Raw genomic sequence first — 21,357 nt, 5'->3', positions numbered from 1 at the left:
CTAACAGGGAAAGGTACCTGCTGAGAGGTCAAGGACATGTGGCCTAGGCTCAGAATTGGTCCCTAAAGAGAGGACATTGAGCATTGCAGGGCCTCTAAGCTATGCCATAGGTTCCCAGGTATAGGTGGTACAGGGAAAGGCCTTTCCTGGGGAGAACTGCATGGGGGGGGGGTTTACAGCACAGCAGTGAAATGGGAAGGGAGGGGTGTACATCAGTAGCTGCTAGCCCCAGCCCCTAGCCCACCCAGAGACGGGCTAAGCAGGAACTCTGTGTACTCACAGGGGATGAGGGTGGACTACTGAGCCCCAGGTCAGTAGTGTTTGCATGTGATAAAGGAAGTACCAGGACTCATTTGAGCGCACACTAGTAGTCAGTGACAGGCAAAAACCCTGCATTAGAAACTCAATGGGCCAAAAAATTTGTAAGAGCCAGAGGGGATGGATGATACCAAAGAAACAGCGTCTTCCAGACATAACAGGACTGACACACATAGGAACTTACAGAGAGTGTGGCAGCATTCAGCGGGCCTTCACAGGTTCAAGCCACACTTGAACCTGCACTAAACGGGGAGGTGGACACAGGCTCCCATTCCTAGCCAAAAGGTTATCTCCAATTGACAACCACTTGCAAAGGAAAAATTCGTTTTCTCCAACAGAGCCTCACAGGGTATAGAAACCACACCTAAGGGTAGGCCCCATGCCCAACTGTAGGTGGCCACACATGTATTTTTGTAGACATTTTTTGTCTCATACTGCTTTGTGTAAGCATTTTCTATGTTACTGGCCTTTTGCTTGTATATTATAGTTCTCGATTTTGTGTTTGTGGTGTGTGTGTGTGTGTGCGTGTGTGTGTGTTTCTTGTGCTTTTTCTTTGGGTGTTGTGTATGTGTGTATGTTTATTTGCCTGCTTATTTGAGAGGGAAGACAGTGGATATGAATAGGAAGAGGAAAACCATGATCAGAATATTGTATTTAGAAAGTTTATTTTCGATTAAAAAAGAAGAAGAAGAAAAAGATGGATGGGGGGGCCCAGAACCCCAGGGGCCTGCTTAGGCCCTGTGTGCATCCACTAAACAAACCATAGTGTAGCATAAAAATGTAGTGTAAGCCGGGTACGGTGGCGCACACCTGTAATCCCAGCACTCAGGAGGCAGAGACAGGCAGATCTCTGTGAGTTTGAGGCCAGCCTGCTCTACAAAGCAAGTCCAGGACAGCCAAGGCTACACAGAGAAACCCTGTCTCAAAAAAAAAAAAAAAAAAAGCCAAAGTCGATTTTCCAGCCCTCCAAATGGTTCTTTTCTAGCATTTTCTCTCATGGACATAGGTATATGTCCTCATTACCTGTGGCATGACCTAACCTGCATCATATGTAGCAGTTACAAAGCATTCATATTCAGCCATGTGAATGCTGAATTCAGATAGTCACTTGGTGCCTCATAGACCCTCACGCCTTGCCCATGTCCCCACAGCCCCATTTAAAGTTGTGGATATAAAAGGGCTTCAAACGTATTGATCCATTGGCTCTTTTTTTCGGATTTCAAATGATCTTTCCTCTGAGACCATCTGGAGTCATATCTCTGACCTCTGGGCTCAGCACACTCCTCTTCCTTTTTCTTTTCTGTCTGTGATTTCACTGTCATGTCTGTAGGTCCCCGAGCAATATAAACTTATACTGTAAATATGTGGTTTTCATCTCCTGTTACATTGTGGGCACCTAGTAACCCTGAGATGGGCATTTCCTCAGTACAGTTCCACTCCCAGGACCAGAATCAGGGCTGACATTCATGCTGATGACAGGACTGAGGGCCTCCCGACCTCTGGGTGGGTCTCCGGAATAAGGCAGAAGCTGTGTCCGGGAAGGAAATGCGGATGGCTGGAGGCCAGGCATTGTCTGTGTCTCCGTGGCTGGAAGCTGCCTCCCTGCCCCCAACAGCAACAGCAGCCAGTGGGCAAGAAGCTTAAGCATGACCTACCTTACCAGCACCAAAGTGAGCAGGTATCCTCTCCCTGCCTCCAAACGGAAAACCCAGTCCCTGACAGGAAATGCCTCAAAGTGGGGGTGGGGGAGACGCAGACAATGACACATGACTCGGACGTGTCCTCTTCTCTTGCCTTACTCACAGATGCATCCTTCTTTATTTTGGAGGTGGGGGATGTGGCAGGCGTGTGCTGGAGATGCAACCCAGGGTCTCGGCGAGCTTGGCGAGTGCATCCCATCCTAGCTGGTCATTTCCAGAGGCCTCTCCCTGAGTCACTCTTGCCTTTCAAAAATTCAGCTCATTATGCAGTTCCACATAGCAAAGCCTGGCAGTGCAGTCTACTAAACTCAGCTACCCAAGAGGTTGATGCAGGAGGAGTAAAGGTTCAAGCCTGCCTAGGATCCAGGGTAAACTGAAGGCCAGCCTAGGTGAGACCTCAGCTCAAGAAGTGGAAAGAAAGCTGTAACAGATTTTGCCTAGCCTGCAGGAGTCTCAGCGTTCAGTTCCCAGGTCTCTAAAACTAAAGGCCAGCAGTAGCTAGCCAGTCCCCTAGGATATGAGTCATCAGCCAGGCTCTTAGAAGGTCATTGTTCTCATTAAGCCCAAAGTGTCAGCCTAGCATGATGGTATATAACTGTAACCTTAGCACTCTACCTGAAGAGGCACAGGTAGGAGAATTAGGAGTTCAAGGTCACCCTTGGCTACATAGCAAGCTTGAGGCCAGACTGGACAGCATGAGATACTGTATTTAAAAAAAAAAAAAAGTAAAGGGGCTAGGGAGATAGTGTTTCAGTGGATGAGAACAGTTGTTGTACAAGCATGAAAACCTAAATTCAAATCCCCAGTAACCATGTAAAAGCTGAACATGTCTGCATGCGCCTATAACCCCAACATTAGGGGCCGGCCAGCCTAGCCCAGATGACAAGCTTTTAGGTTCAGTGAGAGACACTGTCTCAAGGGAATCCAGGAGAGTGATAAAGCAGGATATCTAATATCCTTCTCTGGCCTCTGCCTTGAACACACACACACACACACACACACACACATTTACATGCTCAAGCACACACACACACAGGAAGAGAGGAGAGAGAGACGCATAAAAGCAAGGCATAGAACCTTCATTCTGTGGTCCCAAGGAGGACCCTTATTTTGCCATTCCCCACTTCACCGACTCTTTCTGGAATTGGGCCTCCAAGGCTTCATTTCTCCTGTGGCTCTATCTCCTGTCAGACCCTGTTTCCACAGTTCTCCAGCTCTCCTGAGCTCTGTAGAACCTGTGGTACGGAACTTGGCTCCCTGGCCCAGTTGGGCTCAGTGGTAGGACTACCCCTCCCCCTCAGCCCAATTGCTCAGATCCAGTTTGATCTGACCCACTCTTGATCAGCTCCCAGCACTGTTCTGCTCTGCCCCTTTCTAACTCCCAGGCTCCCTGCCCAGCCTATAGGCCTTGGCCTCTCCAGACTGTTGTTACCTGCATTCACCAGTCAGCCCATCCTTCACGTGCTCAGAGATCTAATAACTCAGCCTGACACTGTCAAGTCTCTCTTCTGAGCAGACCAGAGGTCCCTGTGGCCACAGCCTGGCCCACCCCTAGCTCCCTTCTCCATAAACTCAGCATCTCAGAGAGTCTGAGCTGCACAGGGTACTGCTTCTGCTGGGCAGCATGGGTCTTCTGTCGGAAAGGACCCTCCTCCGGGAGCAGTTTCCTGAAGCTGTCATCCCAAAGCACACAGACCAGACACCATAATGATAGTCATCATTGTCTCAGGATGGAGGCCAGATGGAGATGAAAGTGTCCACAGGGCTGAACCCTCCTGGCGGTCTGAACATAATCACCTCTACATTCCTGTCCTATAGCTACATGGCTTCCCCTCGTGTGTATCTGTGTCTGTATTTACCCCTTTTCACAAAGATGCCAGGCACACTGGCGCAGGGGTCCATCCCACTCTATCGTAACCTCGTCTTTACTACTGCTATGCTTATTGAACTTATCGACTGGTCCCATGTGAGACAGTAAATGCTCAGCCTTCAGCATATGAATTGGAGGGATAGAGGCTTAACTCTTAACATGCCCTGGCCCCAGGGGTCACCAGCTTGAGCATGAGGCCAGATTTTTGGCCACGGAGGTTCATATGCCTCAAGGATATCTTCCCAGCAGATGCTATCAAAGAGTATGTGTCTGGTGTTGTGTAAACATCCATTTTAGGTCTCTGGAGGCAGAGATCAGCCACTTGTAATGATACCAAGTGTGGGGTCCGAGCCATCGTCTCCATCTCCACAGTGTAGGCTGTCAGGCCCAGACATCAGCTGGGAGTTACTCCAGCCCACCCTCTCATGTCTTCTCCCTAGGAACGCTCCAGCACCCTTTGCTTCGGCTGTGACCCACGAGGCAATTTCCCAGCTACTACAGACAGACCTTTCTGAATTTAAGAAGTTGCCTGAACAAGAGGATGAAGAGGATGAGGAAGAGAAACCCCTTGTGACCTGTAAGTTCCTCTCATATGTCTCTGAGACCGTTTAGCAAGAGGAAAGAAAGCTGTAACAGATTTTGCCTAGCCTGCAGGAGTCTCAGCGTTGAGTCAGGAGTCAACTCCTGCAGGAGTCAACTCAGGTTGACACTCAAGGTCAGTGCCAGGGTGCTATCAAGACAGCAAGGTCAGAGTACAAAGACAACATGGCATGGCATAGCAAACCTGTGGCGGAGACTGTGACCACCAGGTCAGAGCCAGCCAGTGAAACAGGGCCTTACCTTTGACTCTTCTTAAGTGTGCTTCAGAGCACTTAAACATGAATGGTTGTTTGTCCTGCCCTACCCTGAGGAATCCAAGGTGTTGGCACACAGCCGACCTCACCTTGCTATTCCCCCTCAGCAGAGTGGAATGTCCACCCATGGAGGGTCCATAAGATGTCAGTGATCCCATACTCGTGAGGTGGCAAAGAAGAGGCTTAGCTGTCTACTGCTACTGGAGTAGCAGCCGTCAGCCGGCTGGGCCCTACCATGTACACTACAGCAAGAGGAACTCAGAAACTGGGAGTGAATGCCAAGAGGCCTCAGGCCATGTGACAGCGTTTGTTTTTAAGATACAAATGTTCTTACTCTCCATGGCTTTCGTTCCTAGACTTTTGCCAAGGTGTTGGTTATTATAAAACCAAAAGTACCAGGAAAGAAGTTGTAGCTGCAGGAACACGGGCTATGCAGCCACGTTTTCCACGCAGGTAGAAAGATTCTCCCTTTGCTGCTGCTTTTGAGTACTTTTAGCTCAGCATTAGGTCGTGTGTGGAAAGAAAAACAAAGAACACAGTGAAAGAAAACTGCCTGCATCTCTAGCCCTTGTGCCTACCAACCACTCTCCCACCCCCATTTCTGGCCCCTTCCACAACTCCCTCCAGCCTTCATCCAAGCATGGCCTTGTCCCTCTGCCTGGAAGACAGCTATGCACAAGGACAGGCGTCCATTGTTCTCTATAAGGCTAGCAGGCTTCCAGCCTGGTGACAGTCCCCACCCAACACCAGGGCCTCAAAAAGGAAGCACCCCCACCTTACCCTTCCAGGCAAAAGAGAGCATCACCTACTGGTGGAAAGGAGAATGGCAACTGACAGACCAGGCTTTACACTGGCATGTGGAGAAGGGAGGAGCCTGCCCTGCCTGTCCCAGAGCTGCCAAGCAGGCCTAGACTTGTGGCCTTGAGCACCTCAGGGGCAAGTCTGTAGTTTCCAAGCTGTTGTTGCCCGCTGTATCAGCACATTCTATGAGGCTTACTGCCACAGAGAATAGACTAAAGCCCTTCCACGCCCGCCTGCCAGAAGCCTCCCTGTGATTGGTGTGAAGACAGACTTCCCAGGCAGTACCTGAGGCTCAGGACTGTAGCCCTTGGCTAGAAAATCAGGGTATGGCTCCCACAGCCTAAGACTAGGCATTACTGTAGGGCCTGTCATCCTCATTTTTAACTGCCCTTTCTGCTTGAGCAAAATTCAAAGCTAAAAAGGAGGCAGCCCGGGCCTAGAGGCCTTGCCATACTCAAAGCTTCTTCAATACCAGCAGTTCCCAGGGGCAGGAAGGGAGACCACAGCAGCAGCCCAGGCAGTGGTCTGAGTCTAACTTTCAACAGAGGAGAGAATGAAAGACCTGGGGAAGTGATGTGGTTGGAGACTGGCTGGACAAGGGGCAAGTGAGTTCACACTTAGAGCTGCGGGGCCTAGGTTGGGCGTAACAAACACAGTCCTCCAGCTCCTCAGCCTGCTACTCCAATAGCTGTTGCCAAATGTCTTGAGTGGCACACGGTCCTGGATGGAGGTTCTGGTAGGGCTTAGCCTTCTCCCTGCTCATTGCATTTCTTTTGTGGCTCCCTCTGGCTTCCTTCCACTCTTCCCATTTTCCTCCAAAGCTGCACTTCTGATTAAGAACACCTCTCCCCTTTCTTCTTGTCCCCTTTGATGCTTGAACTCCGGGTTTCAACTACCTGACCTTGAGCTATCCACTTGGATGATGGCTCTGGTCACACCACCCAGACTGGCAGAAGGGCTTTATACATTGAAACGAACTAAGACCTGAAGACTTAGCCCCTGAAGTCTCCTTTGAACTTGATCCTTGATGATCTCTTGTTTAGAAGCTAGGCTTTGTGAAACTTTGTTCCTTTAAAGTCTGAATTGTGCAGCAGCAGCTTGCCAGGTGATGGGAATGGCTGCAAGAAGAACCAGCAGAGTTCAGAGCCACCATATGGGCCAAGCACTTGTAATGAAGAACTGGAAAAGTATTAGGACATTGTATACACAGGGAACATGCCAACAGATGCAGCTCCTGGGGTCTTCCTGCCTGTGTCTTGCTTGTATGGAGATCATTTCTGCCCCCTCCCCTTTTTTCCAGAACTACATGGTTTTTCATGTGCTTGCGAATAACCATGTATATCATTTTCTATCATTTTCTCATTTAAAATCATGGTTAAACAGTTTTACATTCTTGGAAGCATTGTACTCTCCTTTCTGTGTTGCCCTGTAGTCCATCTGTCTGTCTGTGGGGGCTGGAGATCTGACTCAGGTGTGTTACATCTCCAGCCCTGGCTGGGTTTTTGCTTGCTTGCATGGTTTGGGGCTTAGGGCTTGGAGGGTGTGGTTGTTGTTGTTGTTCTGTTCTGTTACATCTTTTAATGAATTTTGTCTTGAAATAATCATAAGTACACATGCAGTTGATTATGAGAAATAATATAGAGACATCCCAACTATATGTGGCCCAATTTCCTCAGGAGCACCATGCAAAGCTGTAATGGTGCACAAGGCAGTTCCCTCATTCCAAAGACCCTACAAACTGCCTTCCATGGGCCACCCTAACACTCCTCACCTGCCAGACCCAGGCCCTAACTCCTGGCAGCGACTAGTTTTCTCCATTTTAATGGTGTCATTTAAAACAAACAAACCTATCAGTGGAATTGCATGTCTAACATTGGGGATTAGTATCTTCCATTTGGTATGATTCTCTGGAGACTGACCTAGCTATTTCACTCACTTCTGCTGATGGACCCGCACCAAAGGTGTAGCTCTTGAGCCATTTGTAGGTTGGAGGGAATCTGGACAGACCACAGATTTGGACTGTTACAGATGCAAGTAGTATGATTCATGCACTGTTCTTGTGGGAACAGTCCTCATTTTTCTGGGATCCATGCCCAAGAGTACAGTTGCTGGCTTAGAGGATAGTTGTGTGTTTAGTTTTGAAAATCATTTTTAGTAGCAGCTTAATTTTTTTTTTGTTATAACAGGCTAGAATTCACTTATTCCTTATCATTGGACCTATAGTGTTTCTAATTAATGGACGATTCCCAGAGACGTTTTGTCCCTGGAAACAGGCTTTCTTGCATAGTTTATAGGTTGGTGTACTGAGCATGCCTTAGGAGATGAGGTGATTGACTAGTGGGGCCCGTGTAGGCTATTGGGAGGGGCTATTTAAAACCTGGGGACAGGAGCAGTGGCACAAGCCTATAACCCCAGTACTCGGGGAGGCAGAGGCAGGTGGATCTCTGTGAGTTCAAGGCCAGCCAAGGCTACACAGAGAAACCCAGTGGGGGTGCGGCTACTGGGAACAAGGCAGGAAAGGAGTATAGGAGACTAGTTAAGCACCAATTGCATGGTTTTACTTTTTGGTTAACAATTTCTCCATCATGCCCATCAGTACTGGATGCCAAAGGCCTAGCACGGAGCTTCTTTAACTGGCTTTGGGAAGTATGTAGCCAGTGTCAAAAGCAGATGCTGTTGACTGCCCAGGCCCCTCAGCGGCAGTGGCTGGTTTCTATCCACGCCATCCGGAACACACGACGCAAGATGGAGGATCGACACGTGGCCCTTCCTACCTTCAACCACCTCTTCGGCCTGTCTGTGAGTGTTGCACCTGCAGAGCCCAGGAACAAACAGTAAAGCACTAGAGGGTGTGGGGGGGTTGATATGGAAGGGCTGGTGCAAAAGGCGGGGAGCCATGAGTGCTGAGAGAGTTGCCAGCCAAAGCTAAGCTTGGGGAAATACTGAGAAGTACTCAACTTGGGGTTGATAACTAGGCAATTTTCAATGGGATCCTGAGCCTGGGTCTCAGGATAGAAAATTTAAATATGTATTAAAATATAAAAATGTATTTCTCACTGCTCTGGAGACCAGAAGCCTTGGGTAAAGGGGCTGCATCTGAGGAGGGCCTTCATGCCAGCGGGGAACTCTGCAGCACACCAAAATCCTGTAAGCTAGCACGTAGCAAGACTGAGTTTCCCAAGGGGATAGCTACTTCCCAGTGGTCCGTTCATCTCCAAGGAGATTGATCCCAGCGACCTGCCAAGACCTTCCTTACGTACGGTGGGGTTTAGGTTTTCAGTACCTGAGCCGTGGAGACAGACCTTGCCACCACAGTGCTACCCTGCTTCCCGCCCTGCTAACAGCCAGACGAGAGCGGCTGGCTGGGTCTGACTCGCCCTGCGCTCCCGCCAGGACTCTGTGGACCGTGCCTACTTCGCTGTGTTTGATGGCCATGGGGGCGTGGACGCTGCAAGGTATGCCTCTGTGCACGTGCATGCCAATGCAGCTCACCAGCCAGAGCTACTCACCGACCCGGCGGCAGCCCTCAGAGAAGCCTTCCGGCGCACCGATGACTCCTTTCTCTGGAAAGCCAAGCGAGAGGTGAGAACTGGCACCTGGGTGGAAAGTACCCGTTTGGGGAGCTGGAGCCTTTTAGCATCAGAGAGTTCTGCCCTCCGTAGAGGAAGGAAAACAAAAGCAGTTGGTGGTTCAGGAAGAAAGGGTTTCAACCAAGCAGCGCTGGCAGCCATGCCCCCTCACTCCTTTCGGCGTGGCACTCCGCTTCCACTTAAGCGGGTGCGTCTGTGTCTGTGCACACAAATATGCGTGTGCACGTGTATGTTTGTGTGTGTTTCTCTGGTCTCCCTCCACGCCCAAAGCCACTGTGAGGAGCTCTACCCTCTGCCCTATCAAATCATGGTCTGCTCCAGCCCCAGTCACCTCCCAGTGCGTAACCCCAGCAGAGTCCTCTTCCCTGATGCCATAGTTATCAACGCTTACTATCTCATCATGGAGGAGAAGTTCCAGCACACGGAGACCTGGAGACTGCAGCCCGCAGCCCTGCAGGGCCCACCGTGCTAGGCCTGTGTGACACAGACTTGGTCCGCCCAGTCAGTGCAGGGCTGCCTGCCGTAAGACACAGGCTGGCTGAGGGTAACAGAATGGCAGACAAGGACTTAAAAGAACTGATCGTTTACAGCTCCGCAAGCAGGAGACAGGGCAGAGGGGCAAGCCTGGTTTTTCAAGAAACTTAAGTCCCAACAAGCTCCGTCCTAGATGCTCTGCTAAACCTGCTAGTCTGAGCTATGAGAATAGCCCAGCCAGCCAGCACCGGGAGAACTTGGGCCCTGGAGGTCAAGGAGGTGGCTTTGGGATCAGGGGCTCCAGACTGCCTGACATGCCTATGAAAGGGAATACTAGCAGAATAGGGGTGTGTGTTGCTGAAAGTTTGATAGCTCTGGGAGTGGTGGCCTCACCAGGATCCACAAACAGAAAATAGAAAAGCATGGCTGACAAGCTGTCCCAGCACCCCTTGTTCAGCCAGGTCTTAGTAGGCTACTGGTCGCCACTAGGTACTTACCTTCGTGCAGTGACAGGTTGTGTAGGGATGAGGCCCTTGTTTGTGGAAAAAAGACAATGGGCCCCTCTTCTGTGGCCTGAAAGCCACCTTGCTGGGCCCTTCCAGCAACAGTGAGGGCCCAGTCTAGTACTGTAGCCATTTTAGACACTGGGACGCTGCTGCTCAGACCACTCAAGAGACCAAGTCAGAGCCAGACGTGGTGGTACATGCCCATAATCCCAGCACCCAGGAGGCAGAGGCAGGCGGATCTCTGTGAGCTGGAGGCCAGCCTGGGTTACAGAGCAAATTCCAGGACAGCCAAGGCTACACAGAGAAACCCTGTCTTGAAAAACCAGAAAAGAAAAGAAACCAACCCAGAAATAGGGCCTACTGGGCCTGCACTCAGGGTGGCACAGAACCACAAAGCAAGAGTAGCTGCTGGCTGAGAGTAAGCATAGGAGCCACTCTGCCCTGAGGCTGGAAAACCTCTGACCTGGAGTTTCATCCCATAGAGGCCTGAAATCCCAGAGCTTTAGAGAGAGCTTCTCAGTCTTCATATATTGACCTTAGTGGAGTACAACAGCCCTGGATTCCATTTCTCTACCCAGAAAGCTCCAAGGCTGTCTAAGCAGAGCCTAGTGCCCTCTGTCACAGCCAGCAGCAGGAGAAGCAGGCCGCGGAGGTTAGCTTACTCCTCAGGATAAAGAAAGGAGTTACTTAAGCAAGTGTTGTTTCTTTCCCGCCCTTGTTCTGGGGATCAAGCCTAAGGGCTTCTCATGACTAACACGAGTGTTCCACTAGTCTACACCTTCAGCCCCCTTTTTAATGCAAATCTGTTGAGATACAGTTCAGACATACATCGTATTTGTTTACAGTATGCAGTTGGTAAAGTTTTGACTTATACATGCACTCATGAAGCCCTGCCTCAGCACTGGTCATGCCTAAATCTTCTTTTGGTTCTGTGTGGTCCCTTCCTCACTCCTGCCCTTCCATGCCTATTTCCCAGTATCATTAGCCTGCTTCCTACCATCAGTGTTAGAGATGAAGGGGGTCCGGTAGGACTTGTTCCCCCCATACAGTATGAAAATGACATGACCCGTTGTGTAGGGTCACCTTCCTCCCCAGGCCCTCTCAGCCCTACATGGCTCTTCTTCTCTCCCTGCAGCGACTACAGAGTGGCACCACGGGTGTGTGCGCACTCATCACAGGAACGACCCTGCATGTCGCCTGGCTTGGAGACTCCCAGGTCACCCTGGTACAGCAAGGACAGGTAGTGAAGTTGATGGAGCCACATAGACCAGAGCGGCAGGTAAGGGGCTCCCTCTATCCAAGCGTAAGACATTTTCAGAACCCTGTTATGCAGGCCCCAGTTGGGGACCCACTACTGGGGTTCCCGAGGTAAAATGGAATGCCAGGAGGTATTAGTGGGGTAAAGTAGAAAGTACAGGGGTCCAGAAGACTCCTGGTGCTCCTTCAGAAGGCAGGTTCCTTTGCCTGATTATAGTGGGCAGGGGACCCCATAGGAGCCCTTTCTGGGTCCACAAGCAAGAACAGGGCCTTGTACCCTGGCAAGCAAACCCAGAAATAGAGCCTGCAGGGCCTACACCCAGCCCAGCAGAATCCTGCAACACTTAGGGGCAAAGCGGATGGCCACAGGCTGAGAGAGAGCAAGGAAGCCACACTGCTGAGTCTGGAAGACATAGCAGCCACCCTGGAGTCCCAGAACCCCAAAGCCGCTCTGCACCTTGAGTCTTGAGGTCCTCACGCGGACATGCACAGCACCTTCCCCAACCCTGTTTTCCCTGCCTTCCCCTGTGCCTTGTATCACTCAATTGTGCAGCCAGTGGGCCACCCCTCGTCAGCACATAAAGAGCGCCCGCCCTTTCTGACAGACGCATGGCGTGGCCTTCTAGTCTCCAGTCACCGAGACATTCACCAGTGTTCTTTTTCCACTCTAAAAATGAGGCAGCAATGAAAACTGTGTGCATCGCATAGGCCACGCTCAGGTATGTCTGCACAGCAGCAGGTCCCAGGGGCAACGATGCTCAGTCAGTCTTGGAGATTTGCCCAACTCCTGACCTCAGGCTGGACCAGCCTGAGCAGAGCGCTGCTGCTGTTGAGAATCCGTTGTCCACAGCCTCACCAGTCCAAGAGTCTGCCCATCTGTCTCTTGACATTTCATGGGAGGAAATAAAGAAATGTCTGTTCACTCCAGATGAAAAGCATCAGTGGCAGACCAGAGTCAGTTCACCCAGTCTCGTGGATGAACCAGTCAGTTTGCTAGCATTACACACAGGTAACTTGCAGCTGCACCATGGGGAAACAGGCTCATGACTGCTTCATTCCTGCAACTTCCTGCATGGTATTCCAGGCTTCTCAAGCCTTGGGAGACCAGAAAGCTGCTCTTTCCCCCCACCCCTCAGTTGGAAGGAAACAGTTACACAGCACCATCTGGATGGTGAGAATACATCCTTTCCTGTTTCCCTTTGTCTCTCTTTCAGAATAAGCTTGTCTTAGTTGTCTTGGGATGTTTTTGTTTTGTTTTGTTTTTGTTTTGGCGGGGGTCGGTTTTCAGACAGGGTTTCTCTGTGTAGCTTTGGCTGTCTTGAATTTGCTTTATAAACAGATTGGCCTGGAACTCATAGATCCACCTGCCTCTGCCTCCCAAGTGCTGGGATTAAAGGTGTGCGCCACCGATGCCAGGCCTTTTCTTTTTTTCTTAAGGTGGGCTCTCTCTATGCAGCTCTGCCTGGCCTGAAACTTACTATGAAGCTCTATCAGACCTCAGACTTGAGACAGTCCTTATGCCTGTGTCTTTCAGGTGCTGGGAATACAGGCGTGAGCTACCACACCCAGCCTTCTGGAGTAAATTTGAACATAAGTTGTTGTTGTTGTTGAGATTTTATTATTTTTATTTATAAATGTTTACCTACATGTATGTGCACACTGCATTTGTGCCTTGTATCTGCACAGGCCAGAGATCCCCTTGAACTGGAGTTACTGGTGGTTTTGAGCCACTGTGTGGGTGACGGGAACTTGAAGTCCTCTGCAAGAGCAGCCGGTGCTTTTAAACACTGAGCCGTCTCTCCAGCTCTTGAACATCTTTTCAGAGGTTCAGGATCGTTGCATTCTTTCCTACAAGCACTCTGTCCGTCCTTTGCCTGTGTTTAAACTGACTGAGCACCACAGCCATGTTAGGTCAGCTCCCGCCTGGGGAGTTGCGCGTGTTTCCCACACATTCCTGCTGTGTCGTGTAGAGCTTTGGGGTGGTCTGCAGCAGACGCAGGCTGTCTTCCCTGTTGTGGTTCCTGGGTTGCAGAAGCAAGACAGGCAGCGGTCAGGAATGTGGCTCATGGTCGGGGAGGTCCATGTGCTCAAGCCAGCGGACAGTACAGAGAACCAAGGTTCAGTCACTTGCCTGCAGCACACAGCTACAGGGGTGTCCGTGCTGCGCTGTTTCCACCACCACTGCAAGGGATTGACATCTCTCTGGCCAGCCCTCCTCCCCTGGGCAGGTAAAGCACAGCCAGGTCTGGATCGAGTGCCAACCTTTGCCCAGGGGCTGAATACTCTCTCTCCCACAAGAACGCCAACATTCTTGCAAGCTGTGTTCAGGAACCCCGCAAGCCTGGTAGAAACATTTTTCCACACAGTTCCAAGCCCTAGCTTGACACTCCCTAGGACACTTGGAACTGGCCTAGCTTGACACTTCCAAGCCTCAGGGCTTGTCTGTCAGGCAGGATCCTGTCAGGCCAGGTCCCATGAAGGGGTAAGGGTGAAGATGGGATGGCCTAGTACTGAATTAGTGCCTGCACAAGAGAAGCACACTGGTGGGTCAGCGGTGTGCTGACCTGCAGCTGCCAGGGCCGAGGTTAGTCCCGGCTCCTCCCCATCCTGCCTAGTCTTGCCTGTGATGCCTGTCGCTGCCTGCCAGCTGCCAGAAAAGCACTCAGACATCTGTGAAAAGACTCCCGTAGAAGTCAGAGCTTCAAGAGAGGGCCCAGCAACCACCAGTGACTCTATGGGTTGTGATGATGTCTGTAGCTGTCTGAACAGAGCCTGTCCCACCCATGGGTTCAGTTTAGGCCAGCTGACATTTAGCGTCTACTCTGTAGGATGCTTTCCTGAGACAGCCAAATGATGAAATGGGACCCAGCACCTTCTGCCCAGGCACTCCGCTTGGTAGAGAAGTGGGGCATAGCGGTGAGGGTGCAAGACTCGGGGCAAGTACTATAGAGAAAGCACTTGGGAATAAGGCATGGGCTGTGTCCTGAAGGCAGAAGGGACTGCAACAAGTCAGGATGAGAGAGAACAGGTCCTGCACACTGACCTGCAACTACTGAGACCAGAGTGAGAAAAAAAATCTCCAAGAAGTCACTAACCAACTTAACCATGTCCAGGCCACTAGAGGGCAAGCTGAGGTCTGGTCTCAAAAGAGTGGGGCTGAGGTTGGAGATGGCATCTGTAGTTGCAATCCAGTGGCCTCAGGAGGGAGGCGCGCAGGCTTCAGGGAGACATGGAAAGGGCCGTGGGAGTTCACGGGGATGCGGAGGTGCTCTGAGTGATGTGGGGACCTTGCTGGAGTCCAGCCCTGAAGCCAGGGAAAGGGAAATGTGCCTGTTAATAGAATGGCTAAGCCATCAAGCTTTGGCTGCAGAGATGCTGTTTTAGGAGGTGAGGAGGATGAACCAGGAGGAACTGGGGGGAGGGCGTCAGGAGAAACAGGCAAAGGACACCTGGAACAAGCATGGGCACAGGGCAAGGCTGTGGTCAGTGCAGACTGAGGAGGGATCCAGGAAGGGGAAGAAGGACCAGGACAGGACCAAGGTTACGGGGCCAAGTTAGCAAGGCTGACCAGCTCAACACGTTACTCTAAACCCTAGTGCTTTAGCCCTTGTAGACTGGATGAGTCTGTTGACACAGGTCTTGGCCACAGATTTCCAAATTGCCTGTCAGGGTGGGGATCACTGGCCCCAGGGCCCAATTCAGCCCTTTTCTCACAGCCAGGTACCTCAGGACCTGGAGCTGCAGAAGGGAGGGCTCTGTCCCAAGGAAGGTGTGAGGTCAGGTTTACACAAGTAAAAGAGGGATATGAGCGACCTCCCTCATCCAGGAGATCTTCAAGATGCCTTGCCCCAGAGGGGCACAAGACAGGCACTAAGCTGCTAACACTAGCCTTCAGAAGTCAGACTTTACATCCATGAGGCCTCTCCCTGGGGGGGGGCTGACAGGACCAGGGAGAGTTTCAAGATACTTGTGGCTGGACCAAGTGTCTACCCATCCCCCTTGCAGTTAGAGTTGAAGTACCATAATCCTCTGGCAGAGATAATGCCTAGGGGAGAGTGGGGAGAAGGAGAAGTAAGGGTGGGCATGGGGCTGCCTCTCCTGGCCTGCTCAAGCATTGACGCCTGCCATGCAGCCTTATATACATAGCGTGCGCCTCATCCCAGCAGTTTTCATGGTAGAGGTAGCAGCCCCAGTTGAAAGTCGAGGGATCTGCCCTCGAGGTTGAGCTAACACCCCTCTCCTGTCCCAGGAACTCCTTAGCCCAAACACTGCTTAGATCTGCCTGGCTTACGTGGTTGGTACTTCCATGCTGCCCCCATTCCTTGATGAATCATTCCTACAGCTAAAGGGTAGTTTTCATTTGCACTGTTTTTACTGAGACCTGATACAGCTCTCTAGCTGAGCTTCCTCACTTGGTTCAAGTATTTTGGCTTTAGATAGGTCTTGGGACTTAGATTCTACTTACATAGTGACATTCAAGCTCCCACCCCACCCCCCAGCTCACCCAAGTCCCCACCTCATGACTCTCTCTTGCAGGATGAGAAAGCACGCATTGAAGAGCTAGGTGGCTTCGTTTCTCTCATGGACTGCTGGAGAGTCAACGGGACCCTGGCAGTATCTAGAGCCATTGGTAAGGGGGTACATTGGCTGCTGCAGGGTGGAGAGAGAGCCACAGGCTTTCGCAGTGACTTAGCGCAAATCATGCTTCATAAGCTACTCACAGCACATAGCCGTCTTAGACGCCCGGCGGAGCTGCCTCCAGATAAACCCATGATAAGCTAAAAATACTTTGTTCAGAATGTGATCCAACCTACTGGATCCCAGCTCAGCACAGTCTAGGAAAATGTCAGCCATTGTCTCCTAGGCCCCCAGCTGATTGTAAATTGCAGTTCTCTGCTGCTTCCTCAGCACTGTGATGTTTGGAAAAGGTCGTTCTAACCAGGAGAGGCTCAGGTTCACGGTGCAGTTTTATTGACTGTGTATACTATCAAACACTGTAAAGTCAAAAAATTACTAAGTAGGGAGAGTGTAGCCCATTTGATAAAGTGCTTGCCTAGCATGCTCGAAGTCCTGTGTTCAGCTCCCAGTGGCTGCTGCCCACACCAGGTGTGATGGCACACACCTGTGATTCATTCTGGCATTCAGGAGGTGGGTGGAGGAAGATCAGAACTTCAAGGTTCGGATCCTGAGCTACAAAAGGTGTATGAAGCCAGCCTGAGCTATCGATCTTTTCTCAAATAATAATACTCAAGTATAAAAATAGAAAATTAGGAACCCTCTGTAGGTCCCCCTAAAATACAGTAGAAAACCCCTAGCCCAGCTTGCCTCTACATGCTAATTTTTTTTCTCAAAAAAAAAAAAAAAAAAGTTTAAGGTCCTTTTTCCTCTTGGAGAATAGCTTCCCATTCTCCATATCCCATCGCTGCTTAGACCCAATCTCTGAGACCATACCTGCCCCTTCCGACAACTTCGTTCCATCCTATCTAATCCCTGGGAGTTGTGGCATCTTCCCTTCTCACCCTCCTGAAGAGTCTTGGTTGCTTCCTTCCTCACAGCCTGTTTGCGCTGCTGTAGCTGTTCGTGTCCTGACACCCTGGAGATGGCAGCCATTCCTAGATGAGGGCTGCTCCTGTAGAGCTAGGGCTGACCGCTCCACAGAGGGTGGGAAGCATTAGGCAGGTTACCCTCAGGAGCCAGCTAGGCTCTGGCCCTACATGCCCGAGGATGGTGACATGAGGTGGTCCTGGGCATGGGAGAAGCAGGAAACAAGGTTCTTCCATCTGTTCATTCCCAGGGGATGTCTTCCAGAAGCCCTATGTGTCTGGCGAGGCGGATGCGGCATCCAGAGAGCTAACAGGCTTGGAGGACTACCTGTTGCTTGCCTGTGATGGCTTCTTCGATGTTGTCCCCTACCATGAAATCCCGGGGCTCGTCCACAGCCACTTGGTCAGGCAGAATGGAAGTGGGTCACATGTTGCTGAGGAGCTGGTGGCTGTGGCCCGTGACCGGGGCTCTCACGACAACATTACAGTCATGGTGGTCTTCCTTAGGGACCCCCTGGAGCTGCTGGAGGGTGGAGCCCAGGGGACAGGGGATGTCCAAGCAGATGTAGGAAGCAAGGACTCACCCACTGGCCTCTCAGAGCTTGGGACCAGTACCTCACAGAGAAGCTAAGTGGTTGAGGCCTCCAGACCCCATCCTGTCTCTCCCCCTGCCTTTGTGATCCCTCCCCTTCAAAGACCTTAGCTCCAACAGGTATAGTGGGCAGGGGTGCACACCCTAACAACATCCCCTTAGCAACCCAGCCCTTCATGTTGCCTGCCACAGCCTGTCCTCACAGAGGCAGAACTGCAGAAGACAGCAAATGGATCTCAGAAGGAAGCATAGGAACATGACCTCACCAAAGAGTAGATGGCTGAGGGCATCAGGGCAGGACAGGGCTGGGCACAGAAACCACAGGCACCTCTTGGCAGCCTAACCAAAACACAGGTCAGGTTATGGGGGACCCTCACACAGACCTGTCAGGCCCATCCTGGGCTGCGACCTGCAACCAAGTGTCCAGCCCAGGACTGTGGCTTCTCACTGTCCCCAGGGCTGGGAGGGCCTGGTCTGTACTAACAGAAGGCTTGTCCCGCTGGACTGCTGGCTTCCCAGAGAAGAGGCAGTGGTCTTGCTGGGAGGAACACCAGGGGCCTGGCCCACTGCCACTCCCCTCTAACTGAGTACAAAGGACATTCGGGCCTTCTAAACCTCTCTCTTTCCCTTGAGCATCTGGGGGAGGTGAAGTCAGATTGTTTGTTGCTTAGATTTATTGCAGGGAAAGGTCTAATCCAGAGTCAGTATTCAGGTTTTGTCTTGTTTTATCAGTGCCAAGCTGACCCACAAGGTCATGTGATTTAAGCAAAGCTTAGCATTTATTTTATTCCTGAAAACCTAAGTATTTTACATTGTGTGTTTGTGGAGACATTTGCAGTATTACTGATTTTTTTTTTTTTCTAATTCAGGATGGAAACAAACTTTTCCAGGTTGTGTTAATAAGCCACTTAAGTGCCTTAAACAGCTTTGGCGTAGGTGAGAACTGAGAACTGCTGGGCCCATCATGGATCCTGATAGGCAGACATGTTGGGGTTCTCAAATAGGCAACATTTATTGTGGGAAGAAATGCTTTGGGAAGGCAGTCTTTCTGGGAAGGTCCTTTTGTGCTTCTGGGCACCTCAGAACTTTGTTGAAATGATAAGCAGAGGCTGTAACTGTGGGTATCTGAGGCAACACCAGCCTCCTTGTCCACACTTGGATCCCTACTGGATCCCCTCCAGGAGGACCTTACTACTCTTGGGTTAAAGCTTTGGACACTCTTGGTGTATTTGTAGGCACATGGACTGAGTCATTGAGGCGGTGCTGGGTAAGGAATTTTGGCGAGCCCCGCAGTCTGGTGTCTTAGGGAGAATACTAGCAATTTGATAGCTACTGTTGCCAGCTTTCTCCTGTGGCTGCTCTCCTCCTCTGCTGGACTCTGTCTCCTACCTGAGCAACAGGAAGAGCCTCCATATCCCTAGTGCTGTGAAGTATAAAATCAGGCAAGGGGGCTGGAGAGATGGCTCAGAAGTCAAGACCACTGGCTGCTCTTCCAAGAGGTCCTTGAGTTCAATTCCCAGCAACCACATGATGGCTCACAACCATCTACAATGAGATCTGGTGCCCTCTTCTGGTCTGCAGGCACACATGCAGGCAGAATACTGTATACTTATTAAATAAATCTTTAAAAAAAAAATCAGGCACAGAAACCAGGCAGAGGGAGGGACACCCAGAGTAGAAGGTCTAAGGAGGCCCTCAGCAAGGGCCACGTGTGAGCCAAGGCTGCTCCACGCAGATACTAGCAGGCCAAGAGGACAATGGGTGGCTTAGCAAAGGCTCAGGGAGGACAACAGTTAGAAGAAGCTTGACTGTGTGGTCCCCCAGGAGAAGATCATAGTTTGTCTGTAGGGAGCAGAGCCCTAGCTCAGTGCACCTAAGCCATCTTTCAAAAGAAGCAAGGGTGCTTTTGCCCCTGAGGCAAGCCCATGGCCCAGCAGCAGGGGAGGAAGCCAGCCATATTTGGCTGGGCACACCACCTGCATAGTTGTGGTGTTTACCTGTTTCCACATCAGGGATGGAGGACTTGGGGCCATTCCTTGGTCATAGTCTCTTGATAGGAAGCATTCTAGACACATGGTAGCCCATCATAATGACTGGGTATTGTTCAACCTGAAGGCCAGCTGCCATCTGGGGGTCAGAATCCGGGACCCTCACTGCCATCTCAGCACAGAGAAACATGTAGCTGTTGGTCCAGCTTGCCTGTAGCAGTGACCTTGACAGAGGAAGATGTTGACTTTGATTTTCTCCCTTTTTGCTAATCTTTCTCTGTTCATTACTGGTAAGAGTGGAATCTAAACCCACATAGATGTTCCTTGATGGTCTCGTTCATACTCACATGTAAGGTCGTGCCAGATACCAAGGCCTCAGTGAAAAGGGAGGTCCCTTTCCCAGTCTTGTTTGAGTGCCTCTGCTACCCCTCACCCCATCTGCAGTGGTGATAGCTGTGCACCTGCCTGGCATTGGTCCAGGACAAACGTTAGGCACCAAGGGAGACCACATGCTCCTGGTGTTAAGGGCTGGTCTTGTGCTAGTTCCTAAGCATAGAAAAGGACTCTTATATCCTGATTGGAGTTGCCAGTACCTGGCCCACGAGACTTCTTGGCCACCTCTTCTTTAGGCTCTCATCCCAAGAGGATCCCCTAACCAGAGTGATTCCACTTCCCAAGGCCCAGCTTTGCCACCATCACACTGTGTTAGCTGAACAAGTCACTGTACCTCTCTGAGCCCCGGTTAGCCTTTAGGGTAAGGCATGGAGAGTGTGCACAGCATTACCAGCAGTTGCCAGAGCAGAGGAGCCCATCCTCCACCAGCAGCAGAGAGTTTTAAGTATTATTAGTGTCTATTCTTAAGATTCAGTGGGCTGGAAAAAGAGCTGAGTTACAGACGCCAGTGTCTTGCATGGATACAAAAGCTGAAACAGCCAAGCTGCTTTTGCAGGTACAGCTGCCTCCTAACCTAAAGCCTGTAGGAGTAAGGGGTGGGAGGGCACAGGCAGGCGTTAAATCAGAATCCAGGCTAGGAGGTGGCGTGTTTTTAGGGGTGTGGAAACAAGGTATCTGGAGCGCAGCATGAGTCTCAGGACTAGTGATGGCAGAGTCACAGGCAGCGAGGGCCTTGGGAAAGCCCCTGCCCTTCACCATGCTCTGTCTGCCCCTGCCCTCTTGGGTCCTGCATGCAGTTCCCGCCTCCCGATGGTAAGTTTCAGCATGGGTGTCCTGGCTACCTCAACTGTATTCTCGGGGTCAGAAGGACGGCCCTGGCCATACTGTATGAAAGCCAGGTCAACTTGTGTAAAGCAAGCTGTGCTTCTGGTTTGATTCTGCCTCTGTAGCCTCCAGTGATCACCCTCTGGAGTCCTGTGCTTTCACTGGACTCTACGGCTTTACCAAACACCAAGCTTTGCCACTTACATGCCATTTGGGTCTTGCCAAGGGTTATTTCAAGGGGCATTCTGGGAGTCTTGTTGTAAGACACCATGTTTCTCCAGTCTTAGGGACAGGTTCCAAGGTGATGAGCTCATAGGACAGTGTTTCCCTGGGGTCCCTGTACTGGTGTCAATAAACCATGTATTCAAGATTCCTGAGTGCCATTTGCATCTCTCTCCTGAGTGTCTGTCTATGGTTACTACTCTATCTCTGAAAAAAAAATGCTTAACAGAAAAACTTTAAAAGAAGGTGTTGACTGGAGGTATTCTAGAGAGCTCAGGTCATGGCTGATCACATGTGCTTGAGCAGGAACATGTGACAAGACTTCATGGCTTTCTTCCTCAGAGCCAACCCAGAAAGCGTGAGAAGTGAGCAGGGGCCCACACTCAGTGATGGGCTTCCAAAAGCAAAGTCCAAGATAGTTTAA

At 50.9% G+C, this 21,357-nt stretch overlaps 1 protein-coding gene across 3 annotated transcripts in view; it reads left to right on the top strand.

Annotated features, from left to right (window-relative positions):
• The window catches only part of Ppm1f (protein phosphatase, Mg2+/Mn2+ dependent 1F), a 31,325-nt gene extending 10,244 nt beyond the window's left edge, over window positions 1–21,081 (top strand). For all 3 annotated transcript variants that reach the window (XM_055610251.1, XM_055610248.1, XM_055610250.1), the window contains 6 exons: window positions 4,329–4,465; window positions 8,140–8,342; window positions 8,937–9,125; window positions 11,249–11,392; window positions 15,907–16,000; window positions 17,165–21,081. In XM_055610251.1, coding sequence (XP_055466226.1) covers window positions 4,329–4,465; window positions 8,140–8,342; window positions 8,937–9,125; window positions 11,249–11,392; window positions 15,907–16,000; window positions 17,165–17,544 — 1,147 coding nt within the window. In that variant the 3' untranslated portion in view covers window positions 17,545–21,081. The remainder of the gene's footprint in view (window positions 1–4,328; window positions 4,466–8,139; window positions 8,343–8,936; window positions 9,126–11,248; window positions 11,393–15,906; window positions 16,001–17,164) is intronic.
• The last annotated feature ends 276 nt before the right edge of the window (window positions 21,082–21,357 follow it).

The sequence above is a fragment of the Psammomys obesus genome, unplaced genomic scaffold (assembly GCF_907164565.1).
Source record: "Psammomys obesus unplaced genomic scaffold, mPsaObe1.curated_primary_1811, whole genome shotgun sequence".
Lineage (NCBI taxonomy): Eukaryota > Metazoa > Chordata > Mammalia > Rodentia > Muridae > Psammomys > Psammomys obesus.
This window is presented reverse-complemented; position numbering and strand designations above follow the sequence as displayed.